Source organism: Xenopus laevis, chromosome 8L (assembly GCF_017654675.1).
Source record: "Xenopus laevis strain J_2021 chromosome 8L, Xenopus_laevis_v10.1, whole genome shotgun sequence".
Lineage (NCBI taxonomy): Eukaryota > Metazoa > Chordata > Amphibia > Anura > Pipidae > Xenopus > Xenopus laevis.
Window position 1 is genome coordinate 17610133 of NC_054385.1, and position 20898 is coordinate 17631030.

General features: G+C 39.3%; 1 protein-coding gene across 2 annotated transcripts in view; it reads left to right on the top strand.

Moving 5' to 3' along the window:
- Window positions 1-20898, top strand: part of LOC108698872 (adhesion G-protein coupled receptor D2) — an 81631-nt gene that overhangs the window by 47058 nt on the left and 13675 nt on the right. For both annotated transcript variants that reach the window (XM_041572492.1, XM_041572491.1), the window contains 5 exons: window positions 1629-1670; window positions 3272-3325; window positions 4121-4247; window positions 11349-11407; window positions 17512-17542. In XM_041572492.1, coding sequence (XP_041428426.1) covers window positions 1629-1670; window positions 3272-3325; window positions 4121-4247; window positions 11349-11407; window positions 17512-17542 — 313 coding nt within the window. The remainder of the gene's footprint in view (window positions 1-1628; window positions 1671-3271; window positions 3326-4120; window positions 4248-11348; window positions 11408-17511; window positions 17543-20898) is intronic.

The following is a 20898-nucleotide window of genomic DNA, read 5'->3' on the forward strand; positions in this document are numbered from 1 at the left end:
TGAGCACTCTGCTCCTCTGCACAGCCTGGGAATTCAGGGAGCAGGGAGGGATCATTAGGGGTTTTGCAGAAATTTTCAATAAATCAGCCGAAACACTACTTTTTAAGCACAATTCTTCTATATCTAAATGAGTATAACACACTGGTACATTCTTATTTTTTACACCAATTGTTTCCTTTACCAGATCTGTCTTTGCTGGAGAACTAAGACTATAGCAGCATAATTTATCGAAGGTCGAAGTTAAAAAAAAAAATCGAACTTCGAATTCAAAAAGACCAATCGAATGGAGGTCGAAGGTTTTTTGGGGTCGATGTGGGCTGAATTCGGCCTACTTCGAATCGTATGATCGTACTTTGATCCGATGTCTTTTTAACTTCGACCTTCGATCTCCCAAACTCCCCCAATTGCCTCCATACGGGTTGTAGGAGGTCCCCCATAGGCTAAAACAGCACTTCAGCAGCTTTTAGGTGGCGAATGGTCGAAGTCAAAGTTTTAAAGAAACAGTACTTCAAAAAAATTCAGCCTTCGAATTTCGAAGTTTTTTCAAATTCGAATCAAAGTATGACTATTCCCTAGTCGAAGTACACAAAAAAATAGCTTGAAATTTGAAGTTTTTTACTTCGAAACTTCAGCTCGACCTTTGATAAATCTGCCCCTTACAGCGTTGGTGAAACTTTACATTTCAATATGAGAAAAACTGTCACACATAGAAAACAGAGTAATTGGAAAAAGCCTTTATTTCTGGGGAACTGTCTGAAACCAACTGAACTGAAAAAAAGTGTTGGAAGGTGAACAACCCCTTTAAAGTGGACCTGTCACCCAGACACAAAAAGCTGTATAATAAACGTCCTTTTTAAATTAAACATAGTTGTTTAATAGTTGTTTGCATTTATAATTTTCATCTGTCATAGAAGCTAGTTCTTTGGGTTACCTTTTTAGAACTTCATACGTTTCCAAATCGTGTCTAACCAGCCTTCACATTGGACAGTTCCATTTATGGCCTTGAACACCTCTAGGAAGAGCAGCTTCACAACCCCTCTGGTGAACAGTGACGTAAAATTAATTTATGCTATACAAGAAGAATGATTATAATATGTAAAGTACGACTGCATACAAGGATGAAACATTTATGCTCTGATGTCTTGCAGCATTGATCTTCTCAACTAGCCAATAAAGGGATTTTCTTTCAATTGAATATTTATTAAGTAAAATTTGTTGGCTTTATCGTACTTCCCTCTACCTTTTACAGGGATCTATGTAACTGTGCAACAATACTTAATGCAACTAAAGCTAGAAGGACAACTGAACACAAAACAGGCAACGAAACAGAAAACACTATTAAGGCGGCATTACCCTGGCCTGCCAGTAGCCCTTTGCCGTTACTTAATGCAATTTAATGTGATGTATTTTATGCAATTTATTTTTATTTAACCGCCCTGGCTTAACTTGTTCCTAAAAGGGTTGATGTGTAAATATAGTTCCCATGTCAAACATAGTCTTGTAAGTGCTAAGTGGCTTGTCTGACATGAACAAATTTTAACATTCACCAATTAAATGGTATGTCTAAATCTATGTCTGCATTTCTACCACTACAGATATATCAATGAATGTTTTTTGTCTCCTGGTAGGGGCTGTATATATTCTTGATCTATGCCATCTACAATAGTGAGGTAAGGTATTTTGTAGTCATGTCCTAAATAATAATAATAATAGTGGTATTCTAATTCCATTTTCCTTATGAACTCTTCTCTTACCTTACCCTACCCTCTCTCTAATAAGCTCTGTCCCTTAAAAGAGCATTATATAGTGAATAAAGTACCCCTCTTGTAAAATATAAGGATATTATAAGTTACAGAGGAGTTTCAAGACCATATAAAAATACGAGGCCGAGTGTTTTTATACAGGTCATGGAACTCCTTGGTAACTTCTAATATCCTCATATTTTGCAACTGGGGGTAATTTAATTATTATAATACACAAGTTTCATTGAGTCATGTGACAAATGACATCAGATCTCACCATTTATAACTGATGAAATCAGAACTCACCGTTTATAACTGATGACATCAGAACTCACCGTTTATAAGGATATAATTTACAAGATATTCATAGCTTTTGTGTATTATAACAAAATATTGCATTTTGATTCTTTGCCTCTTTTACTTCCCCTGTTCACTTGCAGCTTGTGCTTCTTTTTTCCACTTTGTTTACTCTGTAACCTTTTCTTTGTGTTATTATCTGTTATCCCGCCTCAGTTTCAGCTTTCATCTCTTCTGATTTTCTGTTTGGACCAGATTCAATTCAGTTAGTAAAAACTGATGGACCAGATTCAATTTGAGATGAAATTCAATTCTTATCTCGCTGTTTATCATGTGATCAAGTTTTCATATGATGATCCATAACCTAACTTTTTCTCAACGAGCTGAATATGTCTGCTAATGTATAGTCTTCCCTATAACATTTCTATTGGACATTACATCTCCTATTGCCTATCAGGACCATACACCGTGTTTTCATCTTTTTTTACTGTACTGTTCTTGTTTCCTTTCTATTGAAAAATTAGACATTACTGACTCCAGTTTCACTATGGGGCCCATTTACTAAGGGTCGAAGTGAATTTTCGATTTCAAAAACTTCGAATTTCAAAGTAATTTTTGGGTACTTCGGCCATCGAATAGGCCAAAATTAGATTCGAATTGAAAATACTTCACAAATTTGACCATAAGAAAATCAAAATGCTGTCTTTTTAAAAAACGTTGACTTCGACCTTAAACCTGCCGATTTGCTGTTTAGCCTATGGGGGAACCTCCTATAACCTATATGAGCCGTTGGCTAAGTTTTGAGAAGTCAAAGGTTTTTTTGTAAAATCGTACATTTAAATCGAACGATTTGAAGGAGTTCATCAGGCGATCAAAGGATTTTAATTTAGCAGAAAAAAACCTTTGACTTCGACTATCGTACTACACCTATTCGAATTTTGACGTTTTTTTACTTCGAAATTCAACCCTTGATAAATCTGCCCCCAAGTGTGTAACATAGACTTGCTTTAGAGCCCATTGAGTCTTCTTACCACTGTTAGAAGAAAGTAAAAAATCCTTAAGACTTCATCAAGCAAAATTTCTGAAATAAGTGCAGCATGCACCTGAGAATACAAACATTGCATTAAAGTTTAACAATATGTTTTATCACTACCTATATCCAAAGGCAAGTGAAGAAACACTTATTGGATAATGTTTACTGTTATTTAAAACAAGTAACTTTCTTTCTGTAGGTTCGAAATGCAATTCAAAGAATCAAGGACAAGAAAAAAGCTCTCTCTTTTACTGTGAGTTTAAACAAAAATATTCCATATATCTTATGAATTTTAAGTAAAGTGATGCTCACACTCTTTAAAAAAGACAGAACAACAATAAAGGATAGCTATAGAAATTATGTCCTGAGGTTGAATAATGTAGGAGGCTTCTCTCTGCATGGGCTCTAGCCACAATCTGTTTTTTGCTCAACTCGATTGGTTGCCATGGATTACTGCCTCCTGCATATCTTCCCAGTGTTTGCTTTTGCAATAGCCTTGTGTTCCATGCTAATGTAGGTACCTTTATATGTGCTAGCTGGGCATATGTAACAAAGCATCTAGTCACCAAGATTAATGCTTTATTCCCCATAAATTCCCTGACAAATATTTATGCATAATATGACAGTTTCCAGCTATAAATTGTTGATCACATCTCTAAATGCCTTACCTCTTACAGCTGGTTATCAGTGTTCTTTAGCTAATATAGTAACCACCTGTTAGCATATCAACAGCAAAATCTAAGTAGTTTATGACATTGCTTAACAAAGTAAAGGAGACTTAAAGTTTAACAAATTTGGCTAAAAATGCTGCAGATTATGTTTATGGGATTCTATCACATTCCTTTAGCATTGACGTTCTTTCCCTCTGAATTTGCCCCTGGAATCTTCCCGTCATCTTTTTCTGCTGACAGCATAATCTCTGGGCTGCTGTCAATTACTTGAGTTTAGGGACCAATATACAGTTTAGTTCTCCATTAATTTATGTGAAAATTGTAATATTGTTACCCAAATTGTATTCCTAAATCTCATTCCAATAATACTGTTCTAGAACTGTTCAAATCCAACAAACTACGTGTCTAGCCAAAGAAACACTATATGGGACACGGGGAAACCAAGTCTGACTCCACCTTCAAGTGTTTCAACTCACCCCCCTCTGAAAAACACAGTTAGCATTGGTAAGTAAAATCTCCGACACTATATGTTACATATATCCCTACTAGGGAAATCTTGTTATTATTATTTATAACTAAAAGGGATCCTGAAAAAAACATGTTTTTTTCAAAACGCATCAGTTAATAGTGAAGCACTGAAATCCATTTCTCAAAAGAGCAAACAGATTTTTTTATATTCAATTTTGAAATCTGTCATGAGGCTAGACATTTTGTCAATTTCCCAGCTGCCCCTGGTCATGTGACTTGTGCCTTCACTTTAGGAGAGAAATGCTTTCTGGCAGGCTGCTGTTTTTCAGTGGGACATGGGTTTTTACTATTGAGTATTGTTCTTAGATCTACCAGGCAGCTGTTATCTTGTGTTAGGGAGCTGCTATCTGGTTACCTTCCCATTGTTGATTGATTTCACTCCAACTTGCAGTACAGCAGTAAAGAGTGATTGAAGTTTATCAGAGCACAAGTCACATGACTTAGGGCAGCTGGGAAATTGACAATATGTCTAGCCCCATGTCAGATTTCAAAATTGAATATAAAAAAATCTATTTGCTCTTTTGAGAAATGGATGTCAGTGCAGAATTCTGCTGGAGCAGCACTGTTAACTGATTCATTTTGAATTATTTTTTTCCTATGACAGTATCCCTTTAAGTGCGACTCACTAAGCATAAATAAGACTAGTGCTGCAAACTTTTTTCAGAAGAAGATACTGAAGCCATCAACCAGTAAGTATATGATATAAATCGAGTGTATTATATTTTTAAAGGCAAAGGTAATTGCTGCTTGTTAATGCAGAATTTTATAACTGTACCCTGTAGACTAATGTAAAGCAGAAACTGATGCACTCACTGTATCGTAGGAGAGGAGACGCATTATGATCTGCTTTGATATGTTATTAGAGGTTGTTGCTGTAATGGAATCTATCTCATGTTCTCAAAATGGCGTCCAAGATGGCGACTGCCTGCCTCACCACATGGCTCCTGCTGGGCACAGGTCTATGACCTCACCTTTTTCCCACTCCAGGATTGGTCGTCGGCGACGGAACGGACGCCGGCGTCAGAATCGGGCGCCGGCGTCGAGACGCCAGCGTGAGGACGCTGGCGTCTGCGTCTGACGCAAGTGCGTCAAAATTGGCGCCAACCCAGGGACTACTTAAACGCACTTCCCCTTCCAGTCCTTGCCCAACTATAGGTTCCTGCTACAGAGTTCCTGGGTGTTATCTTCTATATTGATTCTTGTGTACCGATTTCTGCCTGTTTTTTCGATTCTGCTTGTCTTCTGCCTGGTCTGACCTATTTGCCTGTATTTTGACGATTCTTTGGATAAACCCTCTTGTACCTCGAACCTGGTCTGGTCTCCTCTTTGGTCTACACTATTACTGTGCCTTCGGGCCCATTACAGTATAGTTGGGCCATGGACCCTTCGGAGGAGACCCCAGCTCCACCTGATGTCGGTGGCGCTATCCGCGGTTTGGCTTCCCGCATGCAGTCATACGAAGCCCAGCAGTCTCACTTCGGTCAGGCTCTAGAAGCTATTCTGGACAAGTTGTCGGCATTGTCACCTGTGGCCCCGGTCCCTGTGGCCGTTCCTGCAAGCCCACTCTCCAGCCTTCTGAACCTCGCATTCCTGCGCCTCCCCTCTACAGCGGCGATCCTGATGCATGCAGAGGTTTCATCAACCAGTGCGAGATCCAGTTCGCCCTGCTGCCAGGTCAGTTTGTATCCGAACGAGCTAAAGTGGGGTACATGATTACTCGCCTGCAGGGGAAGGCTTTGGAGTGGGCATCACCTCTGTGGGAGAAGGGGGACCCTTTGATTGACAACGCCAGAGCCTTCATCCGTGAACTTCGGATCGTCTTTGATGCCCCTGGTCGAGCTATGGCATCCTCGGCTCGCCTGTTCCAGATCCAGCAAGGCACTCGCTCTGTTCCAGAGTACGCTATCGAGTTCCGCACCCTAGTGGCGGAGACCACCTGGAACAATGATGGGTACCATGCCGCCTTCTACAACGGCCTAGCCATGCGTATTAAGAACGACTTGGTCTCCCGGGAAATTCCTTCTCAGTGGGAGGATCTGGTGGCGCTGGCTATAAAGGTTGACACCCGACAGAGGGAATTTCAAGTCGAGCTTGACAGAGAGCGTTCGAAGAAGTATCCCCGGTTCCAATCCACCCTGGCTCCCCGCTTCCAGAGACCCCTACTCTTCAATCCGGCTACTGCTTTCCCCTCTCCTACTCCTGCGGCTTCTGCTTCCTCTGCTCCATCTACTGAGGAACCCATGCAGATCGGACGGGCTCGTCTTTCCGAACAGGAGAAGCTACGGAGAAGGGCTGCTGGCCTATGCCTGTATTGTGGGGGCAAATCGCACTTCGCCCATGAGTGCCCTGTGAAGCCGGGAAACGCCAACACCTAGGTAGGTTTGGGGAGACCTATCTGGGTGGTGTTTGTTATTCTCCCCAACCCTCTACTCAACGCTTCCTTCTTCCAGCACAGATCCAATTCGGTTCCCAGAAAATCCCAGTGCAAGCTTTCCTGGACTCTGGTGCTGCTGGAAATTTCATGGACAGAGTTTTTGCTGCTCGTCATGCGGTTCCCCTACAACCCTTGGCCTCTCCTCTGTGAGTGTTGGCTATTGATGACCGCCCTCTGTCTTCGGCCATTATTTCTCAAACCACCGCTGAACTTTCTCTTAGAGTGGGCACCATGCATCTGGAGAGATTGGCCTTTCTACTCATCGACTGCCCTTCAACTCCACTCGTTTTGGGGCTCCCCTGGCTGTGCTCCCATAATCCAGTCATTGACTGGTCCTCCACTCAAGTCTCCCGCTGGAGCCCCTATTGCCAACAGAACTGTTTACCTGCCGTACCCCTTATCAAGGTTTCTTCTGTTTCTTCCAATTTGTTCCTTCCATCCGTCTATCAAGATTTTGCTGATGTCTTCAATAAGGGCTCTGCAGAGACTCTTCCTCCTCACCGACCCTATGACTGTCCGGTCGAACTTCTTCCTGGTTCCATGCCTCCCCGGGGTCGCACCTATCCTCTTTCCCCCTCTGAGACGGCTGCCATGAAGACCTACATTCAGGAGAATCTCCAAAGAGGCTTCATCCGCCCTTCTTCCTCCCCTGCTGGTGCTGGATTTTTCTTTGTCGAAAAGAAGGACGGAGGTCTGCGACCATGCATCGACTATAGGGGGTTAAACAAAATCACCATTAAAAACCGTTACCCTCTCCCCCTAATCTCCGAACTCTTCGATCAGTTAAGAGGGGCCAAGATCTTCACCAAGCTGGATCTTCGGGGTGCCTATAACCTCATTAGAGTTCGTGAAGGGGACGAATGGAAGACCGCCTTCAATACCCGAGACGGGCATTACGAATATCTAGTCATGCCATTTGGACTCTGTAATGCCCCCGCGGTCTTCCAGGAGTTCGTAAATGATATATTCAGAGACTTGTTGGGGCAAAGTGTTGTCGTCTATCTGGATGACATTCTTGTCTTTTCCAAAAATCTCCACGAGCATCGCTCCCAAGTGAAAGAAGTTCTTCTTCGCCTAAGAAAGAATAGTCTCTTCGCTAAATTGGAGAAATGTTCGTTTGAAGTGTCCTCCATCCCTTTTCTTGGATACATCATCTCCCAGCAGGGTTTCAAGATGGATCCAGCCAAGGTTTCAGCAATTCTTGATTGGCCCCTCCCCACAAGTGTCAAGGCTATCCAGAGATTTATTGGCTTTGCCAACTATTACAGACAATTTATTAAAGGTTTCTCTTCCAAGATCTCTCCTATCCTGGCCCTTATCCGCAAAGGGGGTAAACCACAGCATTGGCCTCCTCTAGCCTTGGAAGCCTTTGAATCCTTGAAAACTGCCTTTTCTTCTGCACCTATTCTCAGACACCCCGAACTCCTTCTTCCCTTCTTCCTCGAAGTCGACGCCTCAGATGTGGGAGCTAGAGCTGTCTTGTCACAGAGATCATCCTCGGATGGAAAGTTACATCCCTGTGCATTCTTCTCTAAGAAATTTTCCTCCTCCGAGCAGAACTACGATGTGGGGAATCGTGAGTTATTGGCAGTGAAACTCGCCCTGGAGGAGTGGAGACATTTACTGGAAGGATCCTCCATCCCCGTGACCATCTTTACAGACCATAAGAACCTTGAATTTGTCCAGTCCCTCAAACGCTTGAATCCCCGACAAGCCAGATGGTCACTATTCTTTTCCCGTTTTAACTTCATCATCACCTTTCGTCCTGGCTCTAGAAATAGAAAGGCTGATGCTTTGTCAAGAAGTTTTGTTCCTGAAGTTCCCTGCTCCGAAGATCCTGAACCCATTGTCCCTCCCTCTAAGATCGTCGCTGCCCTATTTCCCTCCTTGGCTTCACAAATCCTTTCCGCTCAAGCTTCTGCTCCTGACAATATTCCTCTAGGGGTTGCCTTTGTTCCACCTGATTGTCGCCAGTCTATTCTATCCCAGGCTCACAGTTCTAAACAGGCCGGCCATCCCGGAGTGGAGAAGACTACCGAACTCCTTTCTCGCCTGGTGTGGTGGCCATCCATGAGGAAGGACGTCAAAGACTTTGTTTCTTCTTGCACCATCTGTGCCATTTCCAAGTCTGGACATTCTCCCCCCAAAGGACTCCTTCTTCCATTACCCATTCCATCTCGTCCTTGGACTCATCTTGCCATGGATTTTATTGTGGATCTGCCTGTCTCCTCCGGTCACACTGTCATCTGGGTTTCGTTGACAGGTTCAGCAAGATGGCTCATTTCATTCCCCTCCACAAACTTCCCTCTGCTCCTGAACTTTCCAAGCTTTTCATCCAACATATTTTTCATCTCCATGGGTTTCCTGTCGAGATCGTCTCTGACCGTGGCTCACAATTCGTGTCTAGATTCTGGAGATCCTTGTGCAAAGCTCTCAACATTTCTTTGCAATTTTCTTCTGCCTATCACCCACAGTCCAATGGAGCCGCTGAGAGAGTGAACCAGGCATTGGAACAGTTTCTTCGCTGCCATGTTTCCCTGTGCCAAGACGATTGGTCGGATCTCCTTCCCTGGGCTGAGTTCGCCCATAACAACGCTTTGCATTCTTCCTCGCATCAGTCCCCTTTCTTCTGTGTCTACGGTCAGAATCCATTGGCGTTCCCTCAGGATCTTCTCCTCACCAATGTCCCTGCCGCCAACGATCAGGCTGCCCACATGATGGCTATTTGGGCTGCTGTTGCCTCTAATCTGCAGAAGAGCTCCCTGGTCCAGAAGAGGTTTGCCGTCAAGAAGAGGATTTCCGCTCCACCCTATGCTCCTGGTGACAAAGTTTGGCTTTCCACCCGTAACATCCGCCTGAAGATTCCTACCCCCAAGCTTGGTCCCAGATTCATCGGTCCCTTTCCTGTCATTGAAATCATCAATCCGGTGGCGGTTCGTCTTCAACTCCCTCCAGAGATGTGGATCCCGAATGCCTTCCATGTCTCTCTCCTTAAGCCTGCTGTGTCTTTTTCTTCTTCTTCTCCCCCAGCTCCAGTCCTGGTTGACGATCACCAGGAATTCGAGGTGAAGAGGATCTTGGACTCTCGTCTTTCCAGGGGCACTCTTCAATATCTCATCGAGTGGAAGGGGTTCGGTCCCGAGGAGTGCTCCTGGGTCAGGAGCTCAGATGTCCATGCGCCCATCTTGGTTCGTAGATTAGTGAGGACGCTGGCGTCTGCGTTGTGAGGACGCTGGCGTCTGCGTCTGACGCAAGCGCGTCAAAATTGGCGCCAACCCAGGGACTACTTAAACGCACTTCCCCTTCCAGTCCTTGCCCAACTATAGGTTCCTGCTACAGAGTTCCTGGGTGTTATCTTCTATATTGATTCTTGTGTACCGATTTCTGCCTGTTTTTCGATTCTGCTTGTCTTCTGCCTGGTCTGACCTATTTGCCTGTATTTTGACGATTCTTTGGATAAACCCTCTTGTACCTCGAACCTGGTCTGGTCTCCTCTTTGGTCTACACTATTACTGTGCCTTCGGGCCCATTACAGTTGCTAGGTGTGATTTATTAGCATTACTTCTGTCTGCTTATGAGTAGTGATGAACACAATTTTTTGCCAGTTGAATTTGCAGCAAAATTCTACAATTCAGCGAAATGGGACAGATTTGTTCTTTGGTACTTAGTACTTAGTACTCAGTATGAGATAACACAAAGGGATTTAATTGTGACTTATAATAACGCAAAGGATCTAATTGGATTATTGTGTATTAAGGGTCTTATTTATTAACATTGGAGACAAACCTCACTAGGGATGTTGCCCATAGCAACCAATCAGATCTTTGCTTTTGTTTTCTAACTTGTGGGTGACTGTTCAAATATAATTGCTGATTGGTTGCTGTGGGCAACATCATCAGGAATGTTTGACTTCATTATTAATTAATACTCCCCTAAATGTTTCTTATACATAAACTTAATTTTAATGTTGCAAGCCAGCTGATAAAAACTGATTAAAAGACCCAGAGAAGACCTGAGGCATAAAGAAATAGTGTTTCAAATAGGGATGCCCCAAATCCACTATTTTAGGTTCGGCCGAACCCCCGAATCCTTTGCAAGGGTTTGCCCGAATACCAAATCCTAATTTGCATATGCATGACATTTTTTACTTCCTAGTTTTGTGACAAAAAGTCACACGATTTCCCTCCACACCCCTAATTTGCATATGCAAATTTGGATTCGGTTCGGCCTGGCAGAAGGATTCGGCCAAATCCGAATCCTGCTGAAAAAGGCCGAATCCCAAACTGAATCCTGGATTCGGTGCATCCCTAGTTTCAAATATTAGGGTAAGGGCACAAGTGGATTGTCTGCTTTCCTCCGCAGACAAAGGCGAAAAGGGGATCTGCTCGTACACCCCACAGCTCCATTGACAGGCGAGCTTTGGGGCGGAACTACATGGAGCAGTGATCGGTGCGAAAATGCATACATTCATGTTTCCTTGACAATCTGCTTAGAGTTCCCCTGCCCTAAGAAGTAACCATAAAACCACTGAAAATGTTTAATCAATGCCTATTGGAAAGTTGCTTAAAATGAAGAGGACCTCATTGAATATGGGCAATCTTTGTTGTTGTTGTTGCTTTAACTATAAATGGTTTTCTCTTTAGGAAACCTGGTTGCCAATCACCCAGTTAACATATCTTCCATCTTGTCAACTGACACAACGGTAAGTAGAGAATGTTTCCATTTAAAGCGCAGTTCCATGTGCCCATTAAGATGTCATAAATGTCAGATATAATGTATTATTCTGTCGTTATTCATGTGTTAGTAGCACTTTGATTGCATGTAGTTTGAGCAAAGAGGGTCCTGGAAAAAGTTTAACTTGAATACAAAAAGCCTAAAAACCAGTGCTCTAAATTAATCCCTGCTGTGAAGTGCAAAAATAAACAGGAGGCATTGCTCATTATCATACTACAGGTATTGGATCCAGAAACCCGATATCCAGAAAGCTCCGAATTATGGAATGGCTGTCTCCCATAGACTCCATTTTATCCAAATAATCCAAATTTTTAAAAATTGTTCCCTTTTTCTCTGTAATAATAAAAAAGTACTTGTACTTGATCCCAAATATATAATTAATCCTTATTGGAAGCAAAATCAGCCTATTGGGTTTATTTAATGTTTAAATGAATTTCTATTAGACTTAAGGCATGAAGACCCAAATTACGGAAAGATCCATTATCCGGAAAACCCCAGGTCCCGAGCATTCTGGATAACAGGTCCCATACCTGTAGTAGCATTATCCTCAAATGTTCACACTTTTCGAAACACTGAGGGAAGGAATAACTTTTAGAGTATGAATAAAATTTGTTCTCTTTTTAAATTTGCGTTAATGCATCAAAAGGGATGCATTTGAATAATAAATTGGCCATATGTGTCTTTTGACCCTCAATTATTATGTTACCTTTAAAAACTCATTCTCTAGATTTCAATGGAACATTGTCAAGAATAGAATAAAATAGATCATCATTTGGCTTAAGCAAGTAATATATGTCCCCCACTCGTAAAGATAATAATGCATATTCTGCTCACACAGTTTATTTTGTTATCCCTTAAAACCTAATTAGGCAAAATATAATCAATAAAGTACCTATTGTAAAATATAAGGATATTAAAAGCCACCTAGGAGTTCCATGACCATATAAGCCTGAGTGCTTTCATACAGGTCATAGAACTCTGACTTCTCATATTTTACAACAGGGGGTACTTAATGTATTATAATACACAGGTTCAGTGAGCCACCGTTAACCGTTAAGCACCTTTACTAAGGATATAATTTACAAGTTATTTATGTGTATTATAAATGGATAAATTCCAGCATTTGGAATTGAATGTGTTTCCCTTTAAGAGAACAGTTTAGCAAACCTGATTAACTTGTAGTTTTCCACCAGCTTAGCTTTTGTAAGCTGGATACCTGTTTCTAAATCCTATTTCCAGAGAACTCATTAAGCTAAGAAGACTGCTTTGTAACACTTGTTGCTTTAAAAAAATAAACAGGGGGATTTTCAGCAGCGCCTCTATCAATGATTAAATTAATCTTCCAAAAGCTGTCCATGCCACCTACTGCCTAGTTACTCGCTCTGAGCATGTGAAACTGACTTAAGAGCTTATAGATCAGGCCAGTATTGTATGAGGAACGTAAAATCCCTAAAATATAAAGTTCTGCCAGTCCAAATGCCAAGGTCATGGTGCTTCCTAGCTAGATACAAGCAGCTGATCTGATCTGTGCGGTTGACTTCAGTCTTTGCATAAAGAGCACCTTGTGTGCGTTCTGCCTTCAGAAAGGTGGGAGGGCAGTGTATTTTATTGATGCATTTCAAATAATGTACAGAAGAAATCTCAGAGAAATCACCTTTCTTCATATAGTTCCATGGGAACATAATTGCCTGTGTATCTGCAAATTGGAGGAGTATTAGACAACTCTTGCTAGACTTTTTTCTGTGTAAACAATTTCTTTATAGTGCATTTGCTTCTATAAGAATAAAATAATATAAAAAGGAATCACTGAGAAGTTCTGTATTCATATAAAGGACATGTTGCCTTGCTAGTGCCCCTAAAATAACTTCCAAGGACAACTTCCCTGAATTACTTTGGGATCTATTAATCCAGAACTTTGGGATCGTCTGCCACAATCCAAGGTGGACCTCACAAACAGCAAGAACCTCAGTAATCAAAAAGGCTTTTGTTGCCTCCCAAAAATATATTCCAGTTTCTAATCCCTTATTACCCTCTCCAAAAGCTTGAAAGTTGACTAAAAATACAATAATCACCAAATACCCATTTTTATATATCAAAAAAAGGTACTTATTTAGTCCTTTTTAGGAACCAGTTAAATCAACCACTCTCTACAGTATACCTTTTATCAATTTTCAATAATTTTACTTTCACCACTACAAAAAAACATGTGGCCCTATGGACTTTACAATACTTCATCATTTTAATACTATTCAATGACTAAAGGCTCTAATTATCTATCATATTGTCCAACACACCTGAGGTTCATTGGCCAGTTCTGTGCTTTGGCCTTAATGCACCTCATATGAATGCAAAACAGAGAGTTTGCTCAATGAGTGAGCTGCTATTAACAAGAATTCTGTAGTCAGGAAGAAAACTCTTGAGGAAAGTACCAAGTAAGGTGGTTGAAGTATAGTTAGCAAAAAAGATAGATTTCTTCCTCAAGTGTGCTAGTTCATTATTGCAATCTGACTCGAAAGTGAAACAATAACACTAAAGTGCTCCACTTTAGTCTGTGTGAAAGGGTATTCACTGTTTAACAATAAAATCGTAGTCCTTCTTGATAAGGAGGGATTACAACAAAGAAAGCATCAGAGATGGATAGGGCTGTATACCGCTTCCTCCACCTTAACCATTACCGATATTTATGCCATTGTTTTAGTACTGTAGTTCTTTGAACTATGACGTTTTTTCGGATATATTTTCTTATGCAAGTATACCTGCATCAAAAGATTAGTCTTAATACAAGCACACAAGTCAGTACAGAAGAAACCTTGAAAATTTCTATAGCCATTTTGTGAAGCCACAGAAATAAGAGGAGCATTCATCAGTGATCCCGATAGAAATAAATTCTATTTAATGTATTGAAATTCCCAGAATGTTTTTAATTTATTTGTTCCATTGTCACTTCCTCTTTGCTTAAACACATGACAATGCTCTTCATTAGATATACATTCAACAAGCAAGACATTGTTCATAGTAGCACTGAGTTGACTCAACTTTAACTGAAAATGTTTTCTTTTTTCTTTTTATATGAATATATATATATATATATATATATATATACACACACACACATATACTTATATTGTCTGCTGAATATTGCCCTTGATGTTTCTTATTTAATACTAATATGTTGCTTTTATACTACAAAAGAGAAAACATTGTATAGCGGACACTATAATAAAGCTGGAATTGCTCAGATAATAAGCTTCAGTGCTTTGGTGCCAGAATGTAGGCTCAGAATTCCGTTTTATTTTGAAAAGAAAATAAACCTGAAACTTGTGTGATCAAGACATCACATCTAATAATGTCATAATATTTTTTTCAAGTTTTAAAAAATATGCATGGTTTGTGTCGGCATGAAGAATGCGTAAAAGGGGCATGAAAGCCATAAAGGTATCAAAAGTTGAATAAGTAGAGAGAAGTTTCAATTAAAATTATGGATATTAGAAATCACGTTGGAGTAGACCATGTGGTCTTGTTCATGTATATGTCCCCAAAATTGGCAGCATACCTATATAGATATGTAAATATTTCTAGTCTGTTAGATAAAAGGCTTCTAAGACAGGACATGCTGACCTAGTTTATGTTGTCACAAGCACATTATACAGGAGTGCTACAACATTAACTTTGCCAGGGGTGCTGTTTTGTAGGCTTCATAGAGGACATCAATACATAAGAACATGCTAAACATGGTTTTTAAGTGGGTGTGTAGCATTGGCTGGTGTATTAGTATTTATATACTGCACAAATATATACAATAACGTGTTAAGGGACTGTACAGCTGCCTGTATTGGTTGAAGCATTTTCCTAGAGGCAAGAGCAGATGTATAAAAGTTCAAGATGCTTAATTCTTAAAGGAAAACTATATTCCCAAAATGAACACTTAAGCAACAGATAGTTCATATCATATTAAGTGGCATATTAAAGAATCTTGCCAAACTGGAATATATATTTAAGTAAATATTGCCCTTTTACATCTCTTGCCTTGAGCCACCATTTTGTGATGGTCTGTGTGCTGTCTCAGAGATCACCTGACTAGAAATACTACAACTCTAACTGTAACAGGAAGAAGTGAGGAAGCAAAAGATAGAACTCTGTCTGTTAAATGGCTCATGTGACCTAACATGTGTGGTTTGTTTGGTATGTTTGTGAGTACAGTGAATCTTACGATCTCAGGGGGCGGCCCTTATTTTTTAAAATGGCAATTTTCTATTTATGATTACCCAATGGCACATACTACTAGAAAAGTATATTATTATGAAAATGGTTTATTTACATGAAGCATACATATGAGCTGTTTTTTGCAATATCATTTTATAGAGACCTACATTGTTTGGGGGGTATAGTTTTCCTTTAAGGATAAACACAATCATCATGAGATCAACCTTATTGGCATGTATCCATTTTTTGCGAGCATTTTGGTGACATTTTAGCAAATTCCGTTCAAGCAAATCAATCTTTTAGGCATTTCCAAGTATTTTCACAAACCTGAAACCTATCAATATCCATAAATATGAATCCATAAACTAGTGGAGATTTTTTTTTTTTTTTTTTTTTTTTTTTTTACATAGTAACATGTCCATCGAGTTCAACCTTTTTTTTTTTTTAACTACCTGCCAGTTTACCATTGGAATCAATAGAAAAAGTTGAGAAAAGCATGAGAAAATTGAGGAAAACACATTTCGAAATTTTGAAATCTAATCCTAGGGAAAGATAAGTTTGTCAAATGTATGTTTGCTGTCATTAAAGTCCAAGAAAAATGCCTCTGCCAAACATTAAAAATATAAAATGTATTATAAGGTTTAGCTATTTATGTATCCTTTACACCATTGTGCACGGTCCGTTTGTGACCTGTTTTTTGTAGCTCAAGCTGATTCTAAAATAAGACTGGCAGCAATAATAGCAGGTTTTAGATCTGTACAACTAGAATTCGGATCTGTTGATCTAGGAACCTATTATTCAGAAATTTAAGAAATTGTATTTTTTTGAAATTTTGTTTAAGTTAAACTGATCAAATAGGGAGATTAAAGCTACTCTGTCTGGTCTGTCTAGATGATTACAATACCTATGCAGATACTCAAAACAGTCACAACACACTGGTGAAGGAAGGGTGACATATATATATACTGGTAATCTAAATATCTATCTACAAGGACCAAACATGGATGACCTTCACATCCCTGTTTGCCTTGTTTAGTTCAAGAGAGAACAAAACCATATACATTTCCTGATTAAAGGAATAAGTGAATGTGTTAAAAAAGGGGGGCATACTGTCCCCCCTTTGTAAATGTAAAGCATTAGTACTCCGTGTTGTGGAAAGATGCCTTAACTGGAAATCCCAAGCAATCTGGATATCAGAACCAACCCGAAACCCACTGCTCTTAGAGAACAGAGTATAATATGTTGCTACACTGTCAAACAGACGAATACCCAGGACCTGGGTGCATTGTGCAAGCACATATGTTATGCAAAGTATGTCTGTACATTAGTAGGAATGCATTTACTTTATACAGTACATTTGTTTGAGACTTTTAAGGAATGCATTTCTATTTGGAGCTATAGAATATTTTTGTGAGAGAGATACAATTTGGCATGTGTTGAAATACAGAATATTTGTATTGATGAGTCTTTTTCTGAGCATCTTCAATTACTGTAGCTTCAGTAATATTTGAAATTCTGCAGCCCTTTGTTGCTTTGTCCCCTCGACACATTTTTACGTTGAATGGAAGCAACCATACATATTTCTTTTTGACAATTAGTAATTTGCTTTTACATAGGGATATGTTTTAGGGGCTGTTTTATTGTTCTCCCATGATCAGTATTAACCTACTAATTTGTCGCTGTTATTTTAGAGAACCAATGCAGGGAGCGTGTATTGCCGCATAGAAAATTATGTTAGCCAACAAATCCAAACTTCCTTTCTACAAATAAGGTGGCATGGCCAGCTTTATTAATTGCAAATTCTCCCTGATAAAATGTAAAAACATGTTCTGCATTTTATAAACCCAGACCTTTTTTTTTTTATTACAGGTTGTTGAACTTACCTCCTTCAAAACATCAGGTATATTTCCATAATTCACACAAGTTCACAAATTATTCCATAGCAAGTGTATTTGTTACTATATAATAAGGGGCACATTTACTTAGCTCGAGTGAAGGATTAGAAGGAAAAAAACGTAGAATTTCAAACGTTTTTTTTGGCTACTTGACCATCGAATTGGCTACTTCGACCTTCGAATCGAACGATTCGAACTAAAAATCGTTCGACCATTCGATAGTCAAAGTACTGTCTCTTTAAAAAAAACTTCGACCACCTACTTCGCCACCTAAAACCTACCGAGGTACAATGTTAGCCTATGGGGAAGGTCCCCATAGGCTTTCCTAGCTTTTTTTGATCGAAGGAAAATCGTTCGATCGATGGATTAAAGTCCTTCGAATCGTTCAATTAGAAGGATTTAATCGTTCGATCGAACAATTTTTCCTACGATCGTTCGAACGAATTGCGGTAAATCCTTCGACTTCGATATTCTAAGTCAATGGATTTTACTTCGACGGTCAGATATTGAGGGTTAACCCCTCAATATTCGACCCATAGTAAATGTGCCCCTTAGTGTGTATCAGATGTTTGGGGTGCTAACACATTTATTTAAAAAGACATTTAAATAAGGTAAAACGATTGCAGAAAGATTCCTTATCCAGAAAGCCCCAGGTCCTGAGCATTCTGGATAACAGGTCCAATAACTATATGGCACAAATGCTCTGTATATGTTGTTTCAATTTAGTGTTAACACATATGAACAGGTAAAATAGCCAAAACAGGTTTGTCTTAGTCTGCAAGTAACATCACATTTTAACAGAAATTTCCTGTTTTGGTGGCTCTGGCCCAAGATCAAATATTAGGCTTTTACTTAATGCGCTTCTTACACAGCACAATTTTATTCATATTGAAATGTTACAAGAATCCCAGTGTAATAGTGGAAGCTTGCACTATAACATGTTTCAAATTTGGAAAACTGTGCACAAATTCCTATTGGTGGCTTCAATCAGCAGCAGCATTAGCATGTGATTCTTTAAGGGCAAGTAAATTGCAGTGTAGATGCAATATGTAATGGGAGCCCTGGAATTAACACCAATCAAGGCTAGAATTCTATGGTATGCCCTGTACATGGGAACTGTTATTTCGAATACTTGGGACCTGGGGTTTTCCGTAATAAGGGATCGTTAATCACCATATCTTAAGTCTAATTAATTAAAACAAATAGGATTGTTCTAGCTCCAATTGGGATTACTTATATGTTAGTTGGGATCAAGTACAAAATACTACTTTTACATGGAAAATGTTTAAATAATTATCTGATAAAAATGGAGTCTATGGGAGTAGTATGGAGTTTTCTTGATAACTGGTTTCTGGATAATGGATCCCATACATGTTCTTTGCCCATTTGCTGCAATTCGTCAAATTGCTGACCTACAGTAGCCCACTTTGGAAAGAGGGTTCATAGGCACAAGTACCTTTGTGAATAGCATTTAATTGCAAGCAATTCTGCACATATTTTTTTGCATTGTGTGCATACTTTTATCAATAAGCCCTGTGTTTTGTGTAAATATCAAAAAGGGTGTTGTGTGGTTTTGAAATCTTAATACAATATAAGGTTCATTTGTAAAATTATGTTACAATTAGATTAGAAACAATGCAAAGTTGTTTTTTTATGTTACAAAAATGTCTTTAATTTCATATTTATTCTACTGCTGTAGATGAAAATCCCTCACAGTAAGAAGACAAAAAAAATGTTTTGCAGAAACTCTAAATCTGTCTTGAAAAGAGAAAGATACAATAGTTTTTAGATTTATTAATAGTGCTCTTTGGCGTGGAACATCTCAGGATTCATTTTATTACCAGTTGGTAGCACAAAGCAAGATAATCTGTAGAAGTTATTTGTGTGAAATATTAAACACTGAACAAAAGCAGCCACTCTCCTTCCCCATGTACCTGAATAACTTTGTCTGTGAATACAAAATGGTATCTGAATGGTTCATACTCAATAGAAAAAGGAATTAATTTGTGTTCGCTTTTTTTTTTTTTTTTAAACATTTTTGCACTTGACTCTCTGATTGGATTTCCATAAACTGTTAGAATGAAAAAAAAGAGTTTGCATTATGAATACAAAACCCTGTCTATGTTTTTTTTTTATTTTCATTTTGTAATGAAAATGAGTTTCCAATCATCAGTTTCTAAAGCCATGATATAGTCTTATCCCAAAATCCTTAAACTGGCTCTACCATAGAAAATCAAATGTTCTACAGGTATGGGATCCTTTACCAGGAAACCCATTATATAGAAGCTCCAAATAATGAGAAGGCCATCTCCTATAGACTCCCATACCTTATCATTGTATCCTCTGAACATTTGTCCTTATAATAGATTTGGAAAACAAAAATTGCCTAGGCAATAGGTGGAGAACCACATTGTAAAAGGCTGATCTTTTTAGGTACGTTCAGTTTTTAGGATAGTCACACCAGTGTATTATTTTAAATAACATCCTCTAGTAATTATTTCCCACTTCTCTTGCTGTATTATGTTTATATTTTATGTAATTTATTTTTGCCTTGACAAAGTTGTCTCTTAAAGGAGAAGGAAAGGTTAAAATTAAGTAAGCTTTATCAGAAAGGTCTATATAAATACACCAGTAAACCCTCAAAGTAATGCTGCTCTGAGTCCTCTGTCAAAAGAAACACCACATTTATTTCCTTCTATTGTGTACACATGGGCTTCTGTATCAGACTTCCTGCCTTCATCTTAAACCTCATCGCCCTGGGCAAGAGCATGCTCAGTTTGCTCCTCTCCCCCCCTCCCTTCTCTACTGTAATCTGAGCCCAGAGCAGGGAGAGACTCAGGCAGGAAGTGATGTCACACCATGTTAATACTGCAGCTCCTATCCTAAACAAACAGAGAGTTTCTAGAGCTTTTTACTCAGGTATGGTAAAACATTCTACAGAATAAATATAGCATTCTAGCTTGCACTATTGCAGCTAATCTATTGGCAATAAAATGCCTCTGTGGCTTTCCTTCTCCTTTAATTGTCCAAAATAGAGAAAATAAACAGACGGTCATATTGTATATCAGCTGATGGTTCTATTTGTTACATGTATGTTTTTTGGAGAACAACAAGCTAAAACTGAATGTACTTTTTGAATGAACCTTGCAATATTTGATTGCAGAGGGAAAGCATCTTGTTTTCAATGACAAATACACTATGGGCAGATTTATTAAACTGAGCCCAGCACAGTAAAATTCCACCACTCTCCATGCATTCCTATTGGATATCTAATGGCTCTGCCCCCCATATAATCAAACAAGTTAAATTTATGGAACTAGTGCAAAAACAAAAGGAATCAACAATTGTCAGTAATCAAGCA